The 23,530-nt window shown below is 34.6% G+C and overlaps 3 protein-coding genes and 2 non-coding genes across 11 annotated transcripts; 4 read left to right on the top strand and 1 right to left on the bottom strand.

Annotated features, from left to right (window-relative positions):
• Window positions 1-2,372: 2,372 nt before the first annotated feature.
• Window positions 2,373-2,470, top strand: LOC112327675 (small nucleolar RNA Z161/Z228). The gene has a single exon (XR_002982099.1). It is a non-coding gene; the product is annotated as a small nucleolar RNA Z161/Z228 (small nucleolar RNA).
• A 67-nt stretch (window positions 2,471-2,537) lies between these two features.
• On the top strand, window positions 2,538-2,609 carry LOC112327666 (small nucleolar RNA Z105). The gene has a single exon (XR_002982090.1). It is a non-coding gene; the product is annotated as a small nucleolar RNA Z105 (small nucleolar RNA).
• Window positions 2,610-3,054: 445 nt separating this feature from the next.
• On the bottom strand, window positions 3,055-10,129 carry LOC7493976 (putative E3 ubiquitin-protein ligase LIN-1). Of its 5 annotated transcripts, none has more exons than XM_024602239.2 (17): window positions 9,937-10,129; window positions 9,829-9,860; window positions 8,552-9,528; window positions 8,327-8,387; window positions 7,857-8,243; window positions 7,679-7,764; window positions 6,279-7,571; window positions 5,908-6,052; window positions 5,548-5,820; window positions 5,146-5,455; window positions 4,937-5,061; window positions 4,729-4,848; window positions 4,495-4,626; window positions 4,139-4,261; window positions 3,784-4,038; window positions 3,446-3,697; window positions 3,055-3,351 (listed from the first exon to the last, which is right to left on the bottom strand). In XM_024602239.2, exons 3-17 carry the CDS (start codon window positions 9,487-9,489, stop codon window positions 3,334-3,336), a joined length of 4,518 nt encoding a protein of 1,505 aa, XP_024458007.1. In that variant the 5' UTR covers window positions 9,490-9,528; window positions 9,829-9,860; window positions 9,937-10,129; the 3' UTR covers window positions 3,055-3,333. The 5 variants fall into 5 exon arrangements, with proteins under 5 accessions (XP_024458007.1, XP_052309265.1, XP_024458003.1 ...); XM_052453305.1 differs by having other exon boundaries at window positions 9,694-9,860; XM_024602235.2 differs by having other exon boundaries at window positions 9,601-9,860.
• A 1,483-nt stretch (window positions 10,130-11,612) lies between these two features.
• Window positions 11,613-12,333, top strand: LOC7493977 (peptidyl-prolyl cis-trans isomerase). The gene has a single exon (XM_002306896.4). It carries the CDS (start codon window positions 11,652-11,654, stop codon window positions 12,168-12,170), a length of 519 nt encoding a protein of 172 aa, XP_002306932.1. The 5' UTR covers window positions 11,613-11,651; the 3' UTR covers window positions 12,171-12,333.
• Window positions 12,334-17,954: 5,621 nt separating this feature from the next.
• LOC7477678 (protein PSK SIMULATOR 2) lies at window positions 17,955-23,354 on the top strand. Of its 3 annotated transcripts, XM_006383681.3 has the most exons (12): window positions 17,960-18,661; window positions 18,761-19,086; window positions 19,191-19,283; window positions 19,368-19,458; window positions 19,895-19,988; window positions 20,498-20,595; window positions 20,939-21,008; window positions 21,876-21,979; window positions 22,082-22,198; window positions 22,334-22,410; window positions 22,602-22,646; window positions 22,737-23,354. In XM_006383681.3, exons 1-12 carry the CDS (start codon window positions 18,401-18,403, stop codon window positions 23,200-23,202), a joined length of 1,842 nt encoding a protein of 613 aa, XP_006383743.2. In that variant the 5' UTR covers window positions 17,960-18,400; the 3' UTR covers window positions 23,203-23,354. The 3 variants fall into 3 exon arrangements, with proteins under 3 accessions (XP_024458092.2, XP_006383743.2, XP_024458090.2); XM_024602324.2 differs by lacking the exon at window positions 22,334-22,410 and having other exon boundaries at window positions 17,955-18,661; window positions 22,737-22,915; XM_024602322.2 differs by lacking the exons at window positions 20,498-20,595; window positions 20,939-21,008.
• The last annotated feature ends 176 nt before the right edge of the window (window positions 23,355-23,530 follow it).

Below are 23,530 nucleotides of genomic sequence, written 5' to 3' on the forward strand. Positions count from 1 at the left end.
TTTGGTTTTTTAAGCTAAAATAATATTATTTTGAATTTTTAAAAAAGATAAGAAATAATTTTGAATGGATTATGGTTGACCATGTAATTGTTTGGTTTTAACTAGACTAATTCTCATTTTATTTTATTAAAACTCAACTTTGATAAGATTTTAAATATACCTAACATGATAGACGGGGTTTAATAACAACGTTGTTGGCTTATTTAGGTAACAAACGACATCGTTGAATGAAGCAAAGGCCATTAAAACCATTTTGTCCTGTTAGGAATAATTTTGTACTTGTTCTTTTCTATTTTTCCTCACTTCCAAAAAAATATTCGATTAATAAAAATTAGTCTGTGTGTCTGGGAAAAAAAATCGAGAAAATTTCCACGTCTTTTATAAACCATATACTAATTTACAAAATGAGTGACATTATTTTGAGAGAGAGAAAAAAAGAATACACGAATACCTTGTTTTTCACAAAACTTCATTTGATTTTATATTTGTGAATGTTGTCGTGCAAATGTGTCCCACCAATGTAAGGTTGAAAGCTTGTCGTGCAAATATTATACTAAATAAATTCTAAATACATCATTATTTTCATATTTTACATAGAAAAAATTATAAATTTATTGTTTAAAAAGTAATTGACAATATTATTAGTCATAACTAAACTCAATTCAGAGCAGTCGATATTTTCGAGATAGCCAAGAGATTTTAAGAGCTATGAGCACGAATAATATATATGAAATTTTTGAAAAGTTCAGAGTGGATAGGATTTATAAAATTCATGAGCTTTGATATTCTAAGAGAGAGAAAATACTATCCAAAAGAAGGAAAGCTTGCGTATTAGATTTTATTTAAATCAATTGAAGATTTTTGTTTGAAGTAATTTCATTTCAAACTTGCATCATTGATGATTAAATATTATAAAAAAACAAGTGGATATCTTTGTTTGTTGAAAAATATTTTTTTAAAATAGTTTTTATAGAAAATAAATTATTGAAAAGTAGATTATTTGTAATTTCATGTTAAATAAGTTGAAAAATAATTTTGAATATTTTGCTATGCCAAGAAAAATTACCCAAAATTAACTCATTAATGTTTTTTTTCTAAGTTTATTAAAAACATATAGATCAAATTTAACGGATAAAAAGATTTAAAGGTCAATAAAATTAAAAAAAATCAATTTCATGATTTTTAATAAAAATAAAAAAAAATAAAAAAAATGAACAAATTTAATAGATAAAAGAATTTAAAAAATCATGAAATTAAATTTAACAAATAAAAAGATTTGAAGGATGATAAAATAAAAAAAAAACAATTTTAATTTCATGATTTTCAATAAAAATAATGACAATCAAAAGAAAATGACCAGATCTAATATATAAAAAATTAAAGGAGGATGAAATTAAAATTCTTTTCTAATTTTATAAATTATTTAAAATAAAACAAATAAAAAAAAATGACAGTGTTTGTTTTTTTCTAAAAAAAAAATTTTTGAAAGTGTTTTGCAAATAAAATAAAATAAAAACATTTTTTTTTAAGACCAATTTTTACTCCGGCCAAAAAATATTTTTTTCTCAATTATTTTTTCTTAAGATTACCAAATATTAAATGAAAAGTGGAGAAAATAATTTCATAAAAGTGTTTTTCTAGAAAAAATAAAAAACATTTTTATTCTCAAACACCCTCTAAAAAAATATTTCAAATTCAAAAAACAAGTTAATAGATATTTTTTATTTAGAAATAAAAAATTTTATTTTAAAACATTAAATAAATAATAATATAAAAAAAGATTATATTAATGTTCAATCATAACCCATGCATGGGGTCCACAAATGTTAGCATCATAATTTTAAAATCCGGCACAGCCCGACGGGTCGATCCGGAGCTGAAACCAGGCCGGTTGAAGAAAAAACAGGGTAATGAAAAACCTGGTGTGACTCCGCTAAGTCGGCTAGTTGACCTGATAAGATCCGGTTGCAAACCCGTTGGCTTTTGTTTTTTTACTAAAACAACATAATTTTAATTTTTTTTAAAAGACTGACCCGGTCAATTCTATCAAAACCCGAAACTCAAATCTTAAATCAGGCCGGGTATTAAAACTATGAATACCGTGATACGAGCGGATGAGGCGATAGATCCTCGAAATGATAGAAATCAAAGAAGAGGGACAGGATCGTCAAACACAAAGATAAAAACCCTAATAACAAAAGCTCCAGCCTCCTTCCTATAAATAAAGCGCAGCACCAGCTGCTTGGCTGCAGTTCAGACGTACCGTTGCGGTTTACTTAAGAGTAGAGTTTTTCCACGCCTCCATTCACATCTTCATCCCTTTCTTCTCTTTACGCCTTTTGTTTTTATTTTCATTACTTGTTTTGGCTGTGGAATCAAGTGATGAATTTGGATTACAAATTTCTCACGACGGTCGTCTGAGACACATCGTGTCAATTTTGATGTAATGATCCAATGTTTTCTGATGATTTCAACCTGCTCTTGTTCTTCTAAGTAATCATAAGTTTTTTGCTACTTAGTTTTCTGTGATGGGGCGAGCATCGTGATGATAAATTTGAATTTGTCCGATCAATTTCATGACAGGATTATTAACCTCCTACTCATACTGAATGCTCGCTCATCACTGATTTCTCTATAAATATTTTTTTTGTATTTTATGGGTTGATAATTCTTTTATCATCAAGCTTTTCAGCAGCTCCTTTTCTCCTTTTGTTAAGAACGATCAAATTGGACTGGCACTATGAGGATTTAATGTGGTACGAGGTCGAAAGATCTATGAAATTTGTAACTCTTAGTCCTTTTCATTCTGAGTGCGCAGTTCAATCTGTTTATGCATCTTGCTTATACCCAGAAGGCCTCGAATTTGTTTTCAAGAGATATTGCCTCTTTTCTCTTCATATAACCTGGTTTTTGGGCATGTTTGGTTATTCAGAAAAGTTGGAGGAAGCTTTTTTGTTAAGTAAATTGATAGGACAATGTGGTATGTAGCCAAGCTGCTGGGACTACAATTTATGGGATACCGACCTGAATGAACATTAAATTTTCAGACGTAAATTAAAAAGTTTGAAAGTAAAATTATTTTAGATTTTGGTATGGATAGTATAAAACTCTAAATACTGATTCTATCAAGAAAGACGGAATCACGAACAAAAACAGATCTATGGGTAACTATTACCCTCCTCAGTGATGTCCTCTTTGGAAATCGGTGAATAAAACTCTCAAGTCAATTGAAAACTCGGACAAATTTCATTGCTTTTGCTTCCTTTATCAGAAAAAAGAAATCCCCAACATGAAATTCTACGTGTCTTTGTTTTCCAAAAGAGCAGAGATCCACTAGTCCAATGACCAAGCCTGCAACCAGATAGGAGGGAAAATGAGTGATTCACTCGAGAACTATACCTTTTTCCATTTAAGTTGTTCAAACAATGATAACGAGTCGTCTAACCTGTATCTTGCCATCAGAAGTGCCAGCATAAAGCATTGCACCGTCCATATCTGATGTTAAGCATGTAATTCTGGCGTGCCACCCGCTTCCTACTTTGATCGAAGCAACTCTTGTAACTCTTTCCTTTAACCAAACCTCAATGATCCCACTTTTCGTGGCTGTGAATATGAAGTCGCTGTTGACAGCAATTCGCTGAATGTCGAATCCAGTTGAGAAGGATCCTGTTACAGCTTTGCTCGAGTGAGAAAATACCTGCCATGCACGGAAATTTGTTCACTTGATTAAATGATCTGTTCAAACATATTCCATGAACAATCAGATCAGTTGTTGCTGCTTACTTTCCCTGCTGTTCCATCAACCGCTGAACCACCAGCAAACAGAAGACCATCTTGGATTTGCAGGGAATAAATACTTTGTTTCCCCAACAATTTTCTTGTTCCAGAGTAGAATGTAGTTGATGTGAATTTGATCAAATCCACCTCCTGGATACTGTAACCGGAGACGCCACAATATAATGTATCCCCTGTCATAGCAAGGCACTTCACCGTTTTGTTGAAGTTTATATGCTTTGGAACACCTGACCAGCTGTATACCTGTGAAAATACAATTTTTAGGACACCGGATTCTGTCAACCGCTAAAGACTGCACAGTTTGGTTTCAGTTGTTGAAACATGATGGGTAGGCGTCACTTGCCTTAACTCCTGCTCCTTGAGAAACAAAGCATGCAACTTTACCATTAGCTGTCAACTCGTATACTGCCTCTTTCACATCATGAACTTGAATACAATGAATTTCTTCAGGTTTAATTGCCCAAACCTGCAAAAGAAAATGCAGGAAAATGACCGTTTCAAATGATAAGGTATACAATTTATCAGACAATGGATTATGCAGTCTGGTATTCCTTCTTTCGGTGGTTCATTGAAAAGGGTAGCATAAATATGAGTTCATTGCTACAACTACAACGCATGAGATAGCAACATATGTTCTTGCAGGAGACGGAGTAATCTAAGATTCAAATAGCTAGAAAGCAGGGAAAAAACTGAAAGTACCCGAACGGTTTTGTCCAAGGAACCACTGTACAATTTGTCTCCTGAAGATGAAATATAGAGGCATGTGACAGCTTTTGTATGTTCACGAACTTCTTGAATCAACCTTAGAACACTCTTTCCAGCATCCCACACCTAAAAGCGAGTGTTGGTTAGTTATAACATCAAGGATTCATTAATACATATGCAACTGGTAATTGTATTAATGCACGGGGAAGAGGGTCAGGTAGATTGTACCTTGATGGTTCCGTCGGAATGGCTGCTAATAACACGACCTTTAAAATGAAGCAGAGACAGCACTTCACCATTGGCGCATGATTCTACCTCAACCACTTCGGTGCAGTTCCACAACTCTGTCTAAAATACAGATTAAAAGGCCTAATAAGCTCATTTTTTTATAGCTAATCTGAAGAAGCCAAGGACATAGTTTCTCAATCCCACTTACTGCATTGACAGATGACAAATTCATCAAGGATTTCAGTACATCAGTGATCACTGGTGAACTTTTCTTCAGCTTTCTCAAGGTGCTGTAGATGCATTTAGCATACTTTCCGAGCTCTTCAAGTGCAGCTAAAAATCAGGAAAGTTTGAGTTCAGCAATTATTTGTGTATATTCAAAACTTTGGTAAGAATTCTCACCTACACTAATCTTACCTGGGTCACTTACGAAGGTTCTTAATGCAAGGGTTGCCAAAATCTTCTCTTCCATGTTTCTAGTTGATTGGAGGACATTTATAAATTCATCAAGCAAGGATTTACGAGCCGCACTTTTTACACCAGTATCAGGAAGAACTGAAAGCATGTATATGAGCCATGTGGAGATGACAAGGCATGATTTTGCCGTCTCTAAGGAATTACTCTTGAAGCACTCCTCTAAAGCTTTAAAGATAGAGCCCTTTTCATGATTGCAAAGAACAAATGCCACTCTTTTCTCCCAAGAACTTACTGCTTTCTCTTCATCTTCCTGCACAAAAGCATCCAAGGCTCAGAATCATCACAGAATTTAATTGAACAGGGTTCCATGTTCCATATTAAACTTAAGCAAAAACCGCAAACCACTGTTTCAGCTAAAAAATTTTCTGCTAAATCATTTTCATTCTTCTTCAGCTTCTCTGCCTTCATCAAAGCATTGTAAGGTAGATCATATCCTGCAATCTTCAGTAACCAGGCTTCCATGTAAGTACCCCCAGATGAAGTCCGACGTGCAGAAATAGAAACTAAAGCATCCAGAGCCATCATCTGAGAATTAGAGAAGTCCTTTCTGTGCAGCGCTTCAATTAAAGCCTCTACAGCTTCTTCCCTGTAAATGCTCATCTTTCGCGGCTCAGCCTGGAAATTCAACCCATAGAAACCATGGTTAGATATCCAAGTTTTCCTGTTAAAGTAAGTGAATGATGTCAGAGAATCAAAGCAAACCAGGAGATCAAGCTGAAGAAGAAGAGTGGCAAGGGAAGGTTGCTGCCTCATGGGAGCCATTTGGAGATACACAAGAAAGGTGTGCATGGTACTAAATGCTCCTTCATCTTTAATTATCTGCAATATCTGATTACAGAATGTCCTCCTGAAACACCATGGAAAAGGCAGAACATTCAGTGTCGGTATTGGAGATGATGTTGAAAAAGAAGAAACAGGCAAATCTTTAGACATTTGTGTTTGATTTTTCTACTTTTTCAAGTTGTAGCATTACAGGAGCACATTTTTACCTTCAACCATCCAACTATTAGCTGCTGGAAGAAAATATAAACAACATTCAAAGTATATTACAGAAGGGAATATTTGATGTGTACCTGTTTAACTGAACTAGCTCTGAAAGGAAGTCAATACATAAGCCTCTCACGCTATCATCCCCGGAGTGAAATAATTCAAGAACAGGAGATAGTTCGATTGTACTTGCTATCGAGTTCCGGGAACTTTTATCAGCACGCATGCAACAGAGAAGAATCGAAATAATTGACTTCCTTCCTTCCACTCTATCCAAACACTTGACTAGCGCTGGAATTCCATTTGCACAGATAACATCAAAAGCATTGACAGACCGGCTGTTTTCATCCCCACCCGTAAGCAAGTGTTCAAGCACTGCTATAGCAGCGTCCTTGGGCTCTATTGCAAATTGAAAATCATCTAAATCTTCAGTTTTGCTCTGGATTGACTGGACAAGTGAGGGTATAAAGTTGTGAGCTGAAAGCTGAGCAAAAGCTGGCCTCAGCTGGTATATCAGAACAACAGCCTCAGCAAGCCCATTTTTGAACAAAGCAGCTAGGCAATCAAAATCAGAATCTACACTGGTTAGAATCTCTCCGACACTTTCATCTGAAAATGTTAAATCAGAGAGAACGTAAACTGAAGTTTTAAGAGCATCTCTGCTTACAGAAGCAGAGAGTATTTCTACAATCCCATTTACAATAGTTGGCTCGGATAAATATGAAAGAACTGCAGGATCACCCTTTGAGTCCTTCCACAATTTGGCTACTGCTGACACCGCTGCTTCACATTCTTCTAAGTTTTCTGAAGTACAGAGAGATGAAATATAAGGTTTTAACCCATTGATGATTGTTTCAATGGTAGCTTGAGAAATTACACTGGTTGGTGATGTGGATACTTCTGCTCGGGCAAATCTTTTGCTCCTCTGATGCATGTGACTATCTGTACTGTTACGAGTATGAGTATGACTGGGAGAATAAAATGTTCTGGATGCAGTAGACACCAACAAATTTTCTCTTAAGGAGGAGGGGCTGAATGAATTCCTTGGTGTTTCAGAGTACGAAAATTCCTGAGCAAGCTCTGGATGCTGCTCTTTCCAAGATGTTATGAGTCTCTTCAAAACATAATTTGTTTTGGGCAGTGAGTTTGCAGAGAGAGGTTGGCGAGTAATAGGGCATGTCGTGTTTCCTCTTTTCACCCATTCTTGAATTGCTTTTCTCTCATAAGTCTGGCCAGTTTCAAGGGTAACTGGATCATTAAAAAGTTGGCCTGTGATAGGGCAAACAAAATCTTTTGGTGGTCTTGAACGGGGAGTCAGCATCTCTGATGTAGGAAGTGAGATGTAGCTCTGGCTTCCTTCATCACTCTCAATAAGTGAACTGCATAATAATAATAAAAAGATGTATATTTATCAATACTGAAAGGAAAAGAACAGCTTGAATACTGTAAAAGATAGCCTAAAGAAAAGGGAGAAATTTTTAGCTACCTATTCTCTAATATATGGTTGTCGACATTGTCATAACTCATCCTCCTTGTTCGGCTACGGTTCTTCCTGGCACTTCTCAGCAGACCCTAGATTGCAAAAATGCTATCAGTATAAATGAAACGTTCCAGGTTCGGATGGAATTGGCAAGAACTCATCAAAATACAAGGCAAAGACATACTATCACTTCACCATCTGAGTCTGGTGAGCTACTGCTGTAATCTTTTCTCAAGCGTGGAGAATCAGGTAACGAGGTAGCACTAACAGAATCCGTAGCACGGCATGACAGAAGCCGTAACATTGTTGTAGGTTGTTTTTTAGACTGCACAACTGGATCAGGAGAACTAATCTTTGGCGAAGTTCTAGGGGAATTTATAGGAGAGAATATTTTGGGAGAATGCTTTTGGCTCTTTGCTTTAGCTAGCCTTTTGCTTAGTCCAATTTCCTTAATCTCAGTTGATTCTATGCCGCGAAGAGTTACTAACTTCTGATTTTTATCTTCAGAATCAATATAAGTATCACTCCGCTCACAATCAGAATCGTTTTCTCTGTCCTCTGGCATGGCCTCCTGACATAATAAACAAGAACACAGCACAGAATCAACTATAGTTCATCGCAATGTGACAATTGTAATATAGTTATCAGTCTTACTTGATGATCACATATATCAGACTCTTCCAAATTAGGTGACAGGTTTGAAATTATCCTCAATCTGATCACAACCACATCCATCATAACAATAACAAGTTAGAGCCTTGAAAAAAGAAAATTTTCAGCGAGTACAATAAAATAAGAACCAGAACATGCAAATGGCTGTATTCATACGTTCCTGACTGAATAGTACTATTTCATTTTCGATGCTGGATGTAGACTAACCTGCTTTCTGCTCTCACACCATGTTTAGATCTAAGAACTGGAGAGAAACCAGCACTTTTAGGCAAGATGGGACCAAATTTCACATAATCAGGAATCGACCGGCTAACCTCATGCAGAGGAGTTACTGGTGGATCTGCTATCGGCAACATTGGAATCATCTTCTTGCTTCTTGTTGAGTCAGAATTCATGCAGTCCTTGTAGTATTTAGCAAAAAGCCGCGTATTTTCATCCAAGGATTCCCTGTAAAGCTCCTCCAGGTTTTGCAATTTTTCCACCTGATCTGGCCTCATTGAATATATCAAAGACTCATTGAAGAACTGATCCAAGTCAGCAGTAAATGACAAATCAGAAGAATCAGGAATTACTTCCACCATAAGTCTGTGTCTAGCTTCAGAATACCACCCAACAATTGAGCTCATCTGTGGAAGAAACAGGTCTTTCCAGAGTTCAGGGGCAAAATCAATTCTCGAGAAGAATGGATCAACAATAAACATCTCAAGAACATGAAGAACAGAATTCTCATCATTGTTACGCATTTTCCATAGGTATGAAAGGTAGAGGCGGGCCCAAGCAGAGAGGTAGAAATTTGGGACCCCAGCTGTTCTTTGGTCAGAGTTCAACAAGGCACAAACTTGCAGCATCTTCTCTGCATAATCTAATCGTGCCAGCTTAGTCTCCATATTGGAGGTGTCAATGGCTTCTTCAAGGGCTTCTATACCCCAATCCAAATTTGCTAATACTGCTTGATCGGAGTATCGAACCTCTGTATCTTTGTAACAGCTCCCATCTTCAGCTGCTAATCTCTCAGCACACTGTTCTTTGTGCTGGGTTCTTTGCTCTTTATTGATCAAACGATCTTGTGTGAAACTTCCCACGGTGGTAATCAAGAACCTCACAATATCCTTTTGGTCCATCGCAAACCTATAGCTTCCTTCCATTTCTGAGGAGAGAATCCCAGCTTACAGATTCCCAATCAACTGCAAGAGCAAACAATCGTCATCTTCCTCTAGCAAGTTTCGTCAGAAGTAAATCAATCAAGGAAAAAATACCATGCTTTTCAAATTCATAAGTTTTCAAATTTCCCTAGTTTTTAGCACTATAAATGTAGCAGCACTGCTTGGACTGGTTAAGGATTGATCTACCTACAACCTGGAAACCTCCATCTATAATTCTATTGCATCATCAATCTAAAAGCAATTACCAAAACTTCATAGACATTACACTATGAAAACAATAGTAACTCAAGACGTAAACACCCCGTCAAAAATTACACGCACCATTGGCACTGGCATTGACAAAGGATGGCAGTCTGTCAACAACAAGAACAAAACATTCATTTGAAGAAATAAATAAAGAGTGCGATCGTTCTAGAGAAAAGTTCTTACAGTAAGGTGCAAGGCAACTTCATAGGAATTCAGATTACTTCGTTAACATAGATTATCAAAAAGGAAAAAAGGGATTATTGCGTCAAAACATGAAATTAACACAACGAAGAGATATGGCCCATTAGACTCTAGTTGGTGTTGCCGGCTTTGATAGTTGTTGTGTGCTGATCAAAGCAAAATGTGGACTATTCATTTTATATTTACTAATCACAGTTCATATCGTTATTATATATATTGCCTTCCTTGAGTAGATGACAAGAAGAAGCAACTTTGCCGTTTGGCTTAATCATTGGACATGTCTGATCATCTATTATCTTTTCACCTCTAAAGTCTAAACATACTCAATCATAGCGGTGTTTGTTTGACATTACAAGGTTATTTTTTAAAAAATATATATTAAAATAACAATTTTTTATTTTTTAAAATATACTATTAGCATATTAAAATAATAATAAAAATATTAAAAAATAAAGCAAAAAAAATCAAAATATTTTAAAAACACGAACACTCAGCAAAGATAAACAGCTCTAAAACCACTCTCCATCTGCTCATTATCGTTTAGCATGGTTTTTAACTTCTTTTGGCGGGAACCCAGTCCACATGATCCGCTGGCCCATGGCCCAATCCTTAAATGGTTCAAAGCTAATTTGTATAATTTATAGAAAAGGATGGCAATACATCGGATCCACTTTGTACCCTATATTATGGTGGAGGAACTAGGCCGATATACGTAAGAAACGAAAAAATTTAGGTTGTGTTCAGTAATAATAAAAACAATACTTTTTTTTTATTCACAGTTTTCCATTTTTTCTATTAATTTTTATTTTTTAATAAAAAATTAGCAAAGCTTTTTATTTGCTGAAAAAAATTTATTTTTTAAAAAAATAATAAAATATATATCTAGATTATAATTATTTTTCATAAGGATTCAAAATTATAATTCATAATTTCTATCTTAATTTTTTGTATTCATGATAATATAATTTTATTCTTGTTTTATTTGAATTAAAATTTCTCATGAAACAATTATATTATAAAAAATATATACTAAATTTATAATAAAATTTAAATTCATGAAATTAATTAAATATCAAAATATAAAAAAATAATATTTCACGTTACTAAAAAGTGTTTGTATATAGAAAAAGTTTGTAACTAAAAAGCTGTAGATAGTTTTTAAAATGTGTTTTCCAAAATCAATATAAACTTAAAAAATTGAGATATTGTTTTTTAAAATATAAAAATATTTTATTTAAAAGTAAATTCTTAATTTTAATTCTTTTTAGCTTTAATTTCTCAAATATTATTTTGTTTTTTCATCCAAATAAAAAAAAAATTAGGTCTCGTTTAGATGGGCTGAAACGGGTAAAATCCATGCTGGGTCAAATTGCTATCCAACGGATATTGTTAAACAAAAAAAATCAGGCCGCCTCTCACTAAAAAAACAAACAGTAATTAAAATTAATAAATATCGCCACGTGGGAGATAGAAACCTCGCTTGTCAGTTGTCCTCTGTCACCACGTAGAGTATAAAGATACTCGCGTCAACAATACGCAGTTCTAAAAGTCTCTTTCCAAACTCCCACCAGATCCATCCACGTGCCCACTACCAACGGCCAAGATGAAACATCAAAACAGAATCCAGAAACACTACCTCCCTCCCTCTATAAAACCAAGCCTCAGTCCCTTCCATTGACGCAGTCCACAAATTTTCAATGGCAAACCCTAAGGTCTACTTCGACATGACAATCGGCGGCGTCCCAGCCGGCCGGATCGTGATTGAGCTGTTCGCGGACACAACTCCACGAACCGCAGAGAACTTCAGGGCTCTTTGCACTGGAGAGAAAGGCAAAGGCCGAAGCGGCAAGCCTTTACACTACAAAGGCTCGACTTTTCATCGAGTGATCCCTGGATTCATGTGTCAAGGAGGGGATTTTACTGCGGGGAATGGAACCGGAGGAGAATCAATCTATGGAGCGAAATTCGCTGATGAGAATTTCATAAAGAAACATACTGGGCCTGGAATTCTATCTATGGCAAATTCTGGGCCTGGCACTAATGGGTCTCAGTTTTTCATATGTACAGATAAGACTGAATGGCTTGATGGGAAACATGTGGTGTTCGGAAAAGTTGTGGAGGGTATGAATGTTGTCAAGGCTATAGAGAAGGTTGGATCTAGTGGTGGAAGGACCTCCAGGCCTGTTGTTGTTGCTGATTGCGGCCAGCTTTCTTGAGGGACACAGGATTTGTGATATGCTGGTGTGTTTATGTATCTATCTACATAACGAGTCTTTAATTGGACTCTGATTGTGTTTCTTCAAGTGTTGCTGTCCTTTAATGATCCTAATGAGATTTACAGATATAATAATTGAATGAATCATTTCACCTTTTTGTTTCGATTTGTGTGATAATGGGCTGCTTGGATCTGATTCGAGCCTTGAGTCGGGTTGATTTTCGGTTCTTGTAACTATGCTTTTGCCCCTCTCTACTGGGGTTTTCATGATACCAGGTAAGCAAGCGGTTTGGTCAGCGCTTTTAGAATTTGAGCATTCTTGCACTCCATGGAAATCGGTCGACTTCGGTGAGAGACCAAAGGGCTTAAGTTTGCATCTAATAATTAAGGTCTGTCTTGAGGGGTAGTTGAAGTTGACTACATTAGACAGGAACTGTTAAGCGTGTTTTTGACATTCTGTTAAGATCTGTTTGGAGTACTGTTATGATGATTTTTATTTAGAAATATATTAAAATTGATTTAGAAATATATTAAAATTAAGTTGTTTGTTTTTTATTTTTTAAAAATTATTTTTAATATTAGTATATTAAAATAATTTGAAAATACTAAAATAATATTAGTTTAAAATAAAAAAAATTAATTTTTTTAAATATATTTTTAAAATATAAAAATATTTTTAATAAAAATAACACAAAAATAAACAGTATCTAAATTAAATTTGTTGGTGTGACAAAATACGCTCTGTGCCGTGACCTTCTGTCGCTCCATCCTTACAGGGCAGAGAACTCGTCTCTGTCTTGGTTGTGCTGCTGGAGGCTCGGAATAGAAGAGCACTCATCTCAAAGTGGGCTTACTTTTTAGATGCTCATAGGAAGCATTCATCGGCTTACTATTTAGATTCTCTCAGTGCAAGACTCTTTGTTCCATCACGTATTATTATTATGGATGAGTTGTGAAATTTTAAATTTTTAAAATTTTGGTTTTTAAAATTTTTTTTTCAATGATTTAATCCTGATTAAACATTAATTTTTATTTTTTATAAAATGATAAGATTAAAAGAAAAGAAGTTAAAATGAAAAAGATATGAAACACGACAGTGAGTTTTGCAAAAAAAAAAAAAAACTTTGTTTATTGAACTTTAAAAATATCGTAAATTATATAATTTTAGTATTTTTTTTAATTTAATTTTTTTATAAAAATTAATTTTTGTTATTTTTTAATCTCTAGTTTAGAGATGAGAGAAAGTTGCTAGATTCTGGCAGTACAGAGAAAAATATCATTTTAAGCCACTAAATCAGACAATATTTATGTTCAATGATTTCATTTGACGATGAGAGTTCATATTGCATGTTTTTTACCTTTAAAATTAATGAAAAAACATATTTGAGCTCGAATTAATTTTTTATTTCGGGTTGATTTTGATTTTTTAGGTTTTTTGATGTCATGGATAAGTTTATCACGGTTCCTGTGATGTTTTATAGGTTTTTAGGTCAAAAGGGGTTGAAAAACATTTTTTTGGATAAAAAAACTTAAGTCCTGATTTTTCCAAGCATTGTGTTTGGAAAAATCAGACAATGAGTCATCTTTTTTTTTTCCCCAAAAAAGTTTGGGGAGGACCAACAACAATTAAGGGCCCAGTCGCATGGGGCATGATAAAATGGATTGAGTAAATATCAATAAGAAGAATTATTTTAATAAATAAATTTAGCAAATACAACCGGATAAATATCTCGTCTTTTAAAATTAAATATCTTGATCTATATCTGTCTCTCGTTTTTCAAGTTTTATTTTTATGTATCATTAATGACTTTTTATTTATCTATCTGCACAAATGGTTCTCAATTTATTTGATTATATGCGTGTATAATTTTTTTTATTTGAACTTAAATTTTGTAAATTACATGAATACACTGAAAAAACCTGTATACACAATTTTTCATATGAAAAAAAAAATATGACTCCTAGTAGAGCGCGAATCACATAACTAGTACCGCTCTATACAGTGACCTTCCATCGCTCCATTCTTATATGGTAGAGAACTTGTCGCTATCTTGGTTGTGTTATCAGAGGCTCGAAATAGGAGATCACTCATCTTGAAGTGGGTTTACTATTGAGATGCTTACTAGCCATTTAACCTGCATTTCTTCGAGAATTATAATTATTTTTTTCCAAAACAATTTCAGGTATGCAGGTTACTTCAATGTATTTTTTCACATAAAAAATTCAAATTGTAAATTGAAAAATCTATGCAATCAAGATTAAGATATTCCATAATATAAAATGAAAACATGTATCCAATTGTGTTTGCTGAACTTATTTATTTAAATAAATAAAAGATAAATATACACCATAAAAAACCCATGATTTAAAAGATAAACACAAATAAAACTGACTGAATAAACCTATGTCATAAAAATTATTAAGCAAAGCCGAACATATCAGCAATATAATTTAAAAACAAATATTTTTTATTTTAAAAAATTAACTTCATTTGTATAAAAAAATTATAGATGAATTAGAATAATACCTTGAAAAATAAAATAGAAACAAAACAACTAAAAAAACTTATATTAAAAAAAGACATGCAAAAATTATGACCTAAGTCATGAGACTAAGATAAATCCACAAGAAAAACTTGAAGATAATCACAAAAGCAATATTGAAAAAAAAAACTAATGCAGAGCAATAAGATCATATAAATTCGAATTGCCAATAAATTAAATGCCAAACTGGGAAAAAAATTAATTACACAAAATGATTGAAAAAAATAAAGGTGAGAAAAAACATTAATTAGAGGGATAAAAATTTTCAATTTGAGGATTTAATTGAATTGAAAAATAGCTCTGATAAAAGGAAAAAAATAAAAAAAACAAAGGTCAAATTGAAAAAAATAAAACAAAAAAAATTAATTGAATGATGAAATTGAGAGAGAAAAAACTTCAACTAAAGTGTCAATGACAAAATATTTTTTTTAAAAAAATAAGAACCAAGATGAAAAATAAAACATATGAGAAATTGCAATTGAAAGACTAAATTAAAAAGAATAAAAACTTCTATAAATGAAAAAGAAACGAAATAACAAATTAATAGAATGAGGACTGAAATTGAAAAGTAAGAAACAAAGAGGACAATAGTGTACATTACTTGTCAGGAGAGAGGAAAGAAAGGGAAAAAAATCAAATGACCACCGACAACAACCCAACCATAGTAAGCTGTCATACGCCATTCCAAATATAAGAAGACACGACAGCGCATCTAGAGAGATGATGAAATGCTAGTTAGATCCACCGGGTGACGTCACACGCGCTGTCTCAACGGCTTGGATGCTACCGACGCGCTAAGGCATGCCTAACATACTCTAGCAACTTTAAGCATTAAAAAAAACCAAAAAAAAAAAAAAAACCAAAATGCTCTTATGACCTCGACAATGACACAAATACCCATGTGAAAAGTATAAAAATACTTCTTATATGTTAAGCTTATGTTTTATTTCTTCTAAGGTTAAAGATGAAATTGCACAGTATATTAAAACTTGAAAATCTCAAAATATTTTTATCTAGCAGCATAATAATTTTTTTTTTGACTCTAAAGGCAAATACATATTTTTACTGTTAAGAAACTTATGCAAAATTAAAAAAAAATTCTTGATCAATAGTTATATATTTTGTTAATTTTGGGGACAAAAATATATCTTAACCGTGAAAAAAAAAAACATCAGCACCCCACCCAAGACACTCAATTGTTTTTGGATCAAATAGCACAGAGATAATTTTATTCTAGCCTAAGATATATTTTAATGTGGATTGAGCTATAATAAAACACCCTGTCATTTAGTTTTTTTTTTTTTTTTTTTTTGAGGTAGAAGGAGAGCATTCATTGGCTCACTATCTAAGATGCTCCCCCGCTCTTGGCTACATCCTGGGCACAATAACCAAGTACACCAGAGCTGCATCCTTCCCGGTCCTCTCAATGCTCTATTGCCCATACTGGATATGGGGCCCGAACTTATGCAAACCACACTAAACAACCGCATTACACAAACCGTACTACTCGGCACCCATACTGGCAGTACCAGTAGGTTTTAGCTTGGATTTGATTAAAACAAGGATAAAGAAGTTTTAAATAGGACTACGTTGAGCAAAATTGGACCAAAACGCTTCTCCCTGCTGCGATGCATATCATTTTTTAAAAATATTATTTATTTAAAAATACACACATATTTTTTAAAAGTCATGACGCTTCCGAGCACGGAAGGAACTGGCCTCAAGCAGGCAGAGAGGAATTGGCCTCGAGTAGGCTTTCCCTGCTGGACATGGGTCGGTGAACCGACACTGGATATGGATCTTTTAAATGCCGTGTCAACCACAGTCAAAGAATCGCACGGCAAACGACACCCAATTCTAATACCGTTTGAAAAAAAATAATCCGAGGCAGAATAATCCGTACTCAAATAGAGATAATTTAATATCTAAAGATCCAGTGGCCACCTGTAAATTGCCCATATAGGAAGAAATATAATAGAGGTCGTTGTATCCTAGCCAGTGAAAAACATCCACGTTGTCGATTTTAGGTCCTCACGGCATCAGGTTTTCTGACGAAGTAACCATGCATTTAATCTTCGAACAATAACTTCACGGACCAGCAACAAGGGACGAGCTCTGTCCCGGTAGAGGAGAAGTGTCAGCTTGAAGTTAGAACTTGAGAGAGCCCTCTCTCATTCCCCCTTCCGTACGCCATTGATCTGAGATTTCTGATTGGAAAGGGTCAAATCATGTTTTTGTTGCTTTCACAGATACATTTACACGGTCCCCTCCTTTTCTTTTTTAATTGCAGAATTCGTGAGCTACACTACACGTGCCTTCGAGCTGCCTGCAAAGGCTTCACGCAGGATTCTGAGATGCATTATTGAATATAATAATTCTGAGATGCAAATCTAAAATTGAACATAATAATTATTTTTAATATTAACCCATCAAAATAATTAAAAAATAAAATCAAGTTTGGAACGGGTCTAAATCACATCTTCAATGATCCAATGGGAAAGGGATGTTTTTGGAATTACTTCTTAGTTCAATTTAGAAAACTTTGGATCCATGATATTTATTGTTTCGTAGCAAAATTAATCCTTCATTATTTAATTCCATTATCAATTTAGGTTCGAATTAAAGCTCAGCAGTCGAATGTCAAACTTTTCAACTAATCAAAGTTCATCACATATCATTCTCGAGGTCATAATATTCTAATATATCACAAAATAATAAATTGAATTATATAGAAAGGTTAACTTTGTCCAAATTCAAAGTATAAAAATTGCAATTTGTATTTTAAATCTCTGGTCAAGTATCATCCAATCCATCACCGATTCTCATCTTTATCTCTTAGTAGTAGTTATCTTTCTTGTAATTTGAATGATTGAAATTACGGTACCTTCTGTTTTTTTTTTTATATATTTTAATTTTTAAAAATATTAAATTATTTTTTTTATAATTTTAATGTGTTGATATAAATAATAAAAGATTAAAAATTTAAAAACAACTTTATTTTCTCTTAAAAAAACAACCCCTCATTACAATAACAAAAACACACCTCCAAAGCATTTGACTATTCAAGATCTAAAAAAAAACAACACCCAAGAAATGTAGAATATTAATTAATAAACATCAATTCAAGGCAGAATAGTAAACACAAGGTGCCATAATTGTGGTTTATTTTAATCTTTCCAGCTCTGTGTCATGAAGCATGACAATGGGGACAGAACAGTAAAAGAACAGCGGGGGGGTTAGACTTTAGCGAGTCAGAAGGACTCAGACAAGGGAGGCGGTCAGGGACGGCTCAGTTTCGCATCTGTCCGCTTCTAACAACAAGAGAGCAGTCAACAATTTCTGTTTCTTTCCCTTCCTTCACCGTTTGGCATTTCTCCATTCAAAATTCCATTGCCCACGAGACTTCCGTTTTATTGCCAAAAGAAAGAAAGAAAAATATAATAAAAACAACGCGTTTGTTGCATTCATGAACCGAAATTAATCACAACCACCGCCTTTAGATTGCTAGTACTTGCATTTAATCTTTTCTTCCGTGCTTACTACTATACCTTCTCTGACTTTGTCTTCACTTTTGAATTTTTTCTGGGTTCTTCTTCTTGATTCTGAAGTGGGGTTTTTATCATTTACGGGATCATTTTGAATTCTTTGTTAGTGGTGTGGTCTGGGAGAGAACTTGCAAGAAGGGAAAATGGGAGGGGTCTGTTCTGGCGGAGCGAAAAGGAAAAGTGTGAAAGTTGGGGGGGAGGAGAATAATAACGGTGGCATCAATACCTCAGGGAAGCTAAGGTCATTACATAGCACATGCAAGAAAAGAGAGAATTCTTATAGGAATAATAATGGGGATGATTTTGGCAGAACAACGCCACAGAGGAGTAATTCTGGTGAGTTTTTATCATCCTTTTCAAGGGAGCTCAAGCCATCAACGCCTGTTAGGACAGAGGCCGACAAGGTATGTTCTTTTTATGTTTTGTTTTCTTGATCATGTTTTCGCTTTGGATGTCCAATCTGTCAGTTTTGATGGTTTATTTTGTGCCTTTGGTTTTTGTAGATTAATCAAAAGAAGTCATTTTTAGGAAAAGCTGGGACGGTGGGACTAGAGAAAGCAGTAGAAGTTTTGGATACTCTAGGAAGTAGCATGTCAAATTTGAATCCCAAAGGGGGATTTGCCACTGGAATTGGTTCTAGAGGGAATAGGATATCAATATTGGCATTTGAAGTAGCTAATACAATAGCCAAAGGTGCAAACTTGTTTCATTCTCTTTCAGAGGAAAATGTCGAGTCCTTGAAAAAAGAGGTATTGCATTCAGAAGGAGTACACAAATTGGTTTCTACTGATATGGAAGAGTTGCTCATAATTGCTGCTGCTGATAAAAGGTTGTTGCTTGTTACAAATTCCTTGCCTTGGTTTAATTCTAACATAGTTCATGTTCTGTCATCTTAGTATTGTTTAAAAAGAAAATAACTGGGTGCTTTTGTAGAGAGGAATTTGATGTTTTCTCGCGAGAAGTGATTCGGTTTGGAGATTTATGTAAAGACCCCCAATGGCACAATTTGGGTCGATATTTTTCAAAGTAAGGTGCATTTTTGTTATGCATTATTTCCTGGTTATGTTCTTCTTGTTTTCTAACTATGCAATTATCTCTGTAATACATCAGATTGGATTCAGAATATTCAATTGAGAGGCAGCATAGAACGGAGGCGGAAGTGACAATGCAAGAGCTGATTACTCTGGTGCAGAACACTTCTGTAAGTTTTTTATTTTCTTTTGCCACATCAAGTAGATGCTTGCATGCTGCTACTTGTTGATCAAATGCCTGTACAATGCCACGGCTGAAACTTGGTTTTCGTCTATGAACACTATTGTATTTTGCTTCCTTAATTAATTCCATCTAATTCTCGGAAAAAAGCATTGCTAATTTCCTTTTAATCACTCATTTCAGTTTGTTATGCTTGATCCAATGAACGTTGCAGCTTTGAATTTAGATCATTTACAGTATTAAATTGTGATGCTGAGCAGTTTGCAGTTGTGTTTGGCATATGCAATTTTTTTTTTTTAAGAATTATCACGAATCCCAGCAACCTTTTCAGCTTATTTTACTACAGTTGAAGAATGCTGGAGGTCTTCAAAAGCTTTAGCTTGTGTTCCTGTGATCCTGCTTTACAAATCTCTGTTCTTGTGCAGGAACTATATCATGAGTTGAATGCTTTGGACAGATTTGAACAAGATTATCGGCAAAAGGTTGAAGAAGTGCAGTCCCTAAATCTCTCTGTAAAAGGTTGGCATGGACGAATCTTTTCTCTTCACTTGATTTTTTTTTTAATGTGGTAGACTGTATTTTATGATGATATCGAGATGCTTACATATTTGTGACTACTGACTAATAAGCAATATCTGAGGTTATCTATAGAATTCTTTTTTGTGAGTTATATTTGCAAAGATCAAGCATTGTCGAGGTATTCGATTGTTATGTGTACAATTTCGGCTGCCTTCTTGTTGCTGAAACTATAACATTTTCTACAGCTCCGATTTCAATGTTTTTTTTTTTCGCTTCAAGGATATGTCCTTCAAAGTGAATAACATGCCTATCTATAATGAATAACTATCAGTTCTCATTGATAGTCAACTACTTGTTTTTTCCCATTACATTTATAACTGGTTCTAGGTGCTGATTTTCTTTTCTTCTTTCATTTTTTGGGCATCATGTCCAGTATCTGCTTGATACCCCCCCGCAAGCAATGGTGAAGCAGATATTTTATTAATGGGCCATTTTCTTTGTAATTGTAGGAGAATGTCTCACAATTTTACATAGTGAGCTAAAACAACAAAGAAAGCTTGTAAGGAGCTTGAAAAAGAAATCTCTTTGGTCTAAAAATGTGGAGGAGGTACATGTCTATGAGCCACTAGTTACATCTGCTGAAAAGTTGCACCATAGTCTCTTTGAAGGATTTTCTATCAATTCCGAACTCTTTCATGCCTCATAATTGCTTAGTTTGGCTTAACTCCCTCACTCAACATGAATGCTTTGCAGCCTTGATTGATTCCAGTAGCGGTTTTATGTAATAGATGGCAGTTAACATATCAGATAACTTGTTATTTTATATGAATATGTAGCTTACTCCATTAGAGTGGTTGACATGTTTTCACTTTTACTCTTCAGCCCATGAGAATATTAGTTTGTCTGTCTCAAGCAATAGAATGTTCTATAACTTTCTTTGTGAACTGCAGATCATGGAGAAACTTGTTGATATTGTTACCTACTTACAACAAGCGATCCTGGAAGCTTTTGGAAATAATGGTATGACCATTATGTCTTGCGATGAAACTAGAAGATGCAAATTTGCATGAATATCATAAATGGGTGCATATACATTTCCATTCATTTATATCAGCAAGACACATTGATGAGTTCCTTTTGTTTTCCTAGATGCGAACCACCTTGTTTTTCATTTGTGTATGATATATGGTAGATAATTAGTGAAGGAACGGGTTTCATGTGGGGAGTCTATTATCTGAAACTGCTGTCCTTGAAATGTGTGTATTTCTATTGTGTCTGAGAAATTATCTTTATTAGAAATGAAAGACCGTTTATAGTGCCTGGATAATAAAAGAGGTGAATGCCATGTCCGAAGATCCTGTCTCAGCTCTAGCTAGATCGTTCCACTATTTCTGAAGTACACAAACAGGCTAGTATATATATGAAAGGGTGGAATCAAGAGGATTTGTGTAGGCAAACTGATGGACATACTGAATTTAGGCTCAGCTGCATTGAATTGATCTGTCCATATAAGTTCATTCTCGATAACTGTGTATGCACTTACATCCTTCTGGTTGGGTAAAACCATGATTAGCAGGCATGAGCTATCTTAAAAAGGACTATTAATTCCATGTATCAACAAGATTCTAATCTGAAGTGCAGCTTTAATTTATTAAGATTCAAGCATTTTAGTGAATTGTGCTTGCGAAAGAACATTATAATCCTTACTGTGGTGATTTGGTCAAGGCCAACATATAAGAAACATGCCAATATAGAGTCTGTTTTTGTTTATTTCCCTCTCCTTGCTATCTATGCACATCATAACAAGATTTAAGATTTAATTCAATGTTTCTGGCTTTGAAGATGTGCTTCAAATATTAATCTGTAGGGATTGACAACTCATGGCAGGTGTTATATTGGTTGACAAGGAGCCTGGCAACAGTCGTCAAAGACTTGGCACATCTGGTCTTGCATTGCATTATGCTAACTTAATCAACCAGATTGATAATATTGTAAGTGAAGCTCTTTCCTTCTTCACTAATCACATGGTTATTATAGGTCACTTAGTTTTCCTATATTGGGATGAGTTCGACTGAAATATCACATGTTATTAGACTTCTCGACCTGCCTCCCTTCCTCCTAATACGAGGGACAGCTTATATCGAGGGATACCAAACAGTGTTAAGGCAGCTCTACGCTCAAGGTTGCAGATGGTTGATACCAAGGAAGAGGTATGTGTGCTCATTTTTGTGCTGCTCATTTTCTACTTTTTCTCCAAATGGAGATTGAGGATGGGTGTTTGTTTTTACTTTTTTGCTCTTGCACCTCCTCAATACATAATTGCTTTCCACTATTTTTCTCTACAGCTCACGATAGCTCTGGTGAAAGCTGAAATGGAAAAGACTCTCCATTGGCTTGCGCCTATTGCTACAAACACAACCAAGTATGTTAAATGACAATCTAATTTGATATTTCCTCATGTTCCTGTAAACATGTTTAAACAAGATGGTGTTTTCATATGGCAGTGGTTTTTACGCTTGACCTTTCTTTTTCTTTATCTTTTGTTTCCTTGAGAATTTTCATTACTGTCTTTGCTATTAACACTTATTTTGTTTTTGTTTGAATTGGCAACAGAGCACACCAAGGCTTTGGATGGGTTGGAGAATGGGCAAACACTGGGTTAGTGAAGGCCTTTGTGCTGTCTTTGTGTTGTGACAAGTGTAATGCACCTTAGTAGCGGATGAGTGACGCTTTTTTTCTTTTTGACAGAATCGAATTTGGCAAGAATACAGCCGGAAATAGCAACCTGATCCGCCTCCAGACACTCCATCACGCAGATAAGCAGAAGACTGACCTATACATTCTTGAACTAGTGACATGGCTTCACCGGTTGATAAACTTAGTGAGACAGAGAGATCATGGTTTCAAATCCATGCATGTTAGATCTCCATCTCGTAAGGGACCGGTTTTTCACGCCACGACGCCACGACTTCAATCTCTGAACCACGGCGCCCAACTTTCTCAAGAAGATCGAGATTTGTTAGCCAATGTGTGTCAGAGGAGATCGGTTCTAGGAAGAAGCAAAAGTCAGGAATTTCTTGTAGACAAGAAAAGAGGACAGGTCTGGACATTGAGCAGGAGCACTGGAAACTCACCAGTTGCTGCTAGACAAAAATTAGAGCATAAAAAAACTAATATTTTGGATGTCATGGATGGCCTAGATGACACAATATAAGACCATGCTTCATGGAATTACCTTGTAGGCATTTGACTTCCCTAGTGAATTATGAACCTCATTTTTCATGTATATTCTTTTGTTAAATTCCCATTCTATTGTATATACCCTTATATATTGTAATAATATATGTAATGATGGCATTAATAGTATAGTCTACTTATCTCTCAGTTCCATTTCTGGAGGGTCTTAGAAGAGATGGTGGCCGATTCTTCTATAATAACTAGTGTCATAACCCAATTTTTGAACAAATAATAAAAATTGAATATAGTTAACAATGAGATTATTAAATTTGAGAGTTAATTGATCAATAATCGAAGAATTAATA

Source organism: Populus trichocarpa, chromosome 5 (assembly GCF_000002775.5).
Source record: "Populus trichocarpa isolate Nisqually-1 chromosome 5, P.trichocarpa_v4.1, whole genome shotgun sequence".
Taxonomy (NCBI): domain Eukaryota; kingdom Viridiplantae; phylum Streptophyta; class Magnoliopsida; order Malpighiales; family Salicaceae; genus Populus; species Populus trichocarpa.

What these genes read in the sequence shown, in the direction of transcription:
- LOC7493977 (XM_002306896.4), top strand. Translation starts at nt 11,652, where the DNA reads ATGGCAAACCCTAAGGTCTACTTCGACATGACAATCGGCGGCGTCCCA.
- LOC7493976 (XM_024602236.2), bottom strand. Translation starts at nt 9,489, where the DNA reads ATGGAAGGAAGCTATAGGTTTGCGATGGACCAAAAGGATATTGTGAGG. An exon ending in CTGATATATGTGATCATCAA is followed by an intron (nt 8,244 to 8,326) that starts GTAAGACTGATA and finishes TTATTATGTCAG; the next exon opens with GAGGCCATGCCAGAGGACAG. An exon ending in ATTTGTCATCTGTCAATGCA is followed by an intron (nt 4,849 to 4,936) that starts GTAAGTGGGATT and finishes TCTGTATTTTAG; the next exon opens with ACAGAGTTGTGGAACTGCAC.
- LOC7477678 (XM_006383681.3), top strand. Translation starts at nt 18,401, where the DNA reads ATGGGAGGGGTCTGTTCTGGCGGAGCGAAAAGGAAAAGTGTGAAAGTT. An exon ending in CTCTGGTGCAGAACACTTCT is followed by an intron (nt 19,459 to 19,894) that starts GTAAGTTTTTTA and finishes GTTCTTGTGCAG; the next exon opens with GAACTATATCATGAGTTGAA. An exon ending in ATTGCTACAAACACAACCAA is followed by an intron (nt 22,411 to 22,601) that starts GTATGTTAAATG and finishes AATTGGCAACAG; the next exon opens with AGCACACCAAGGCTTTGGAT.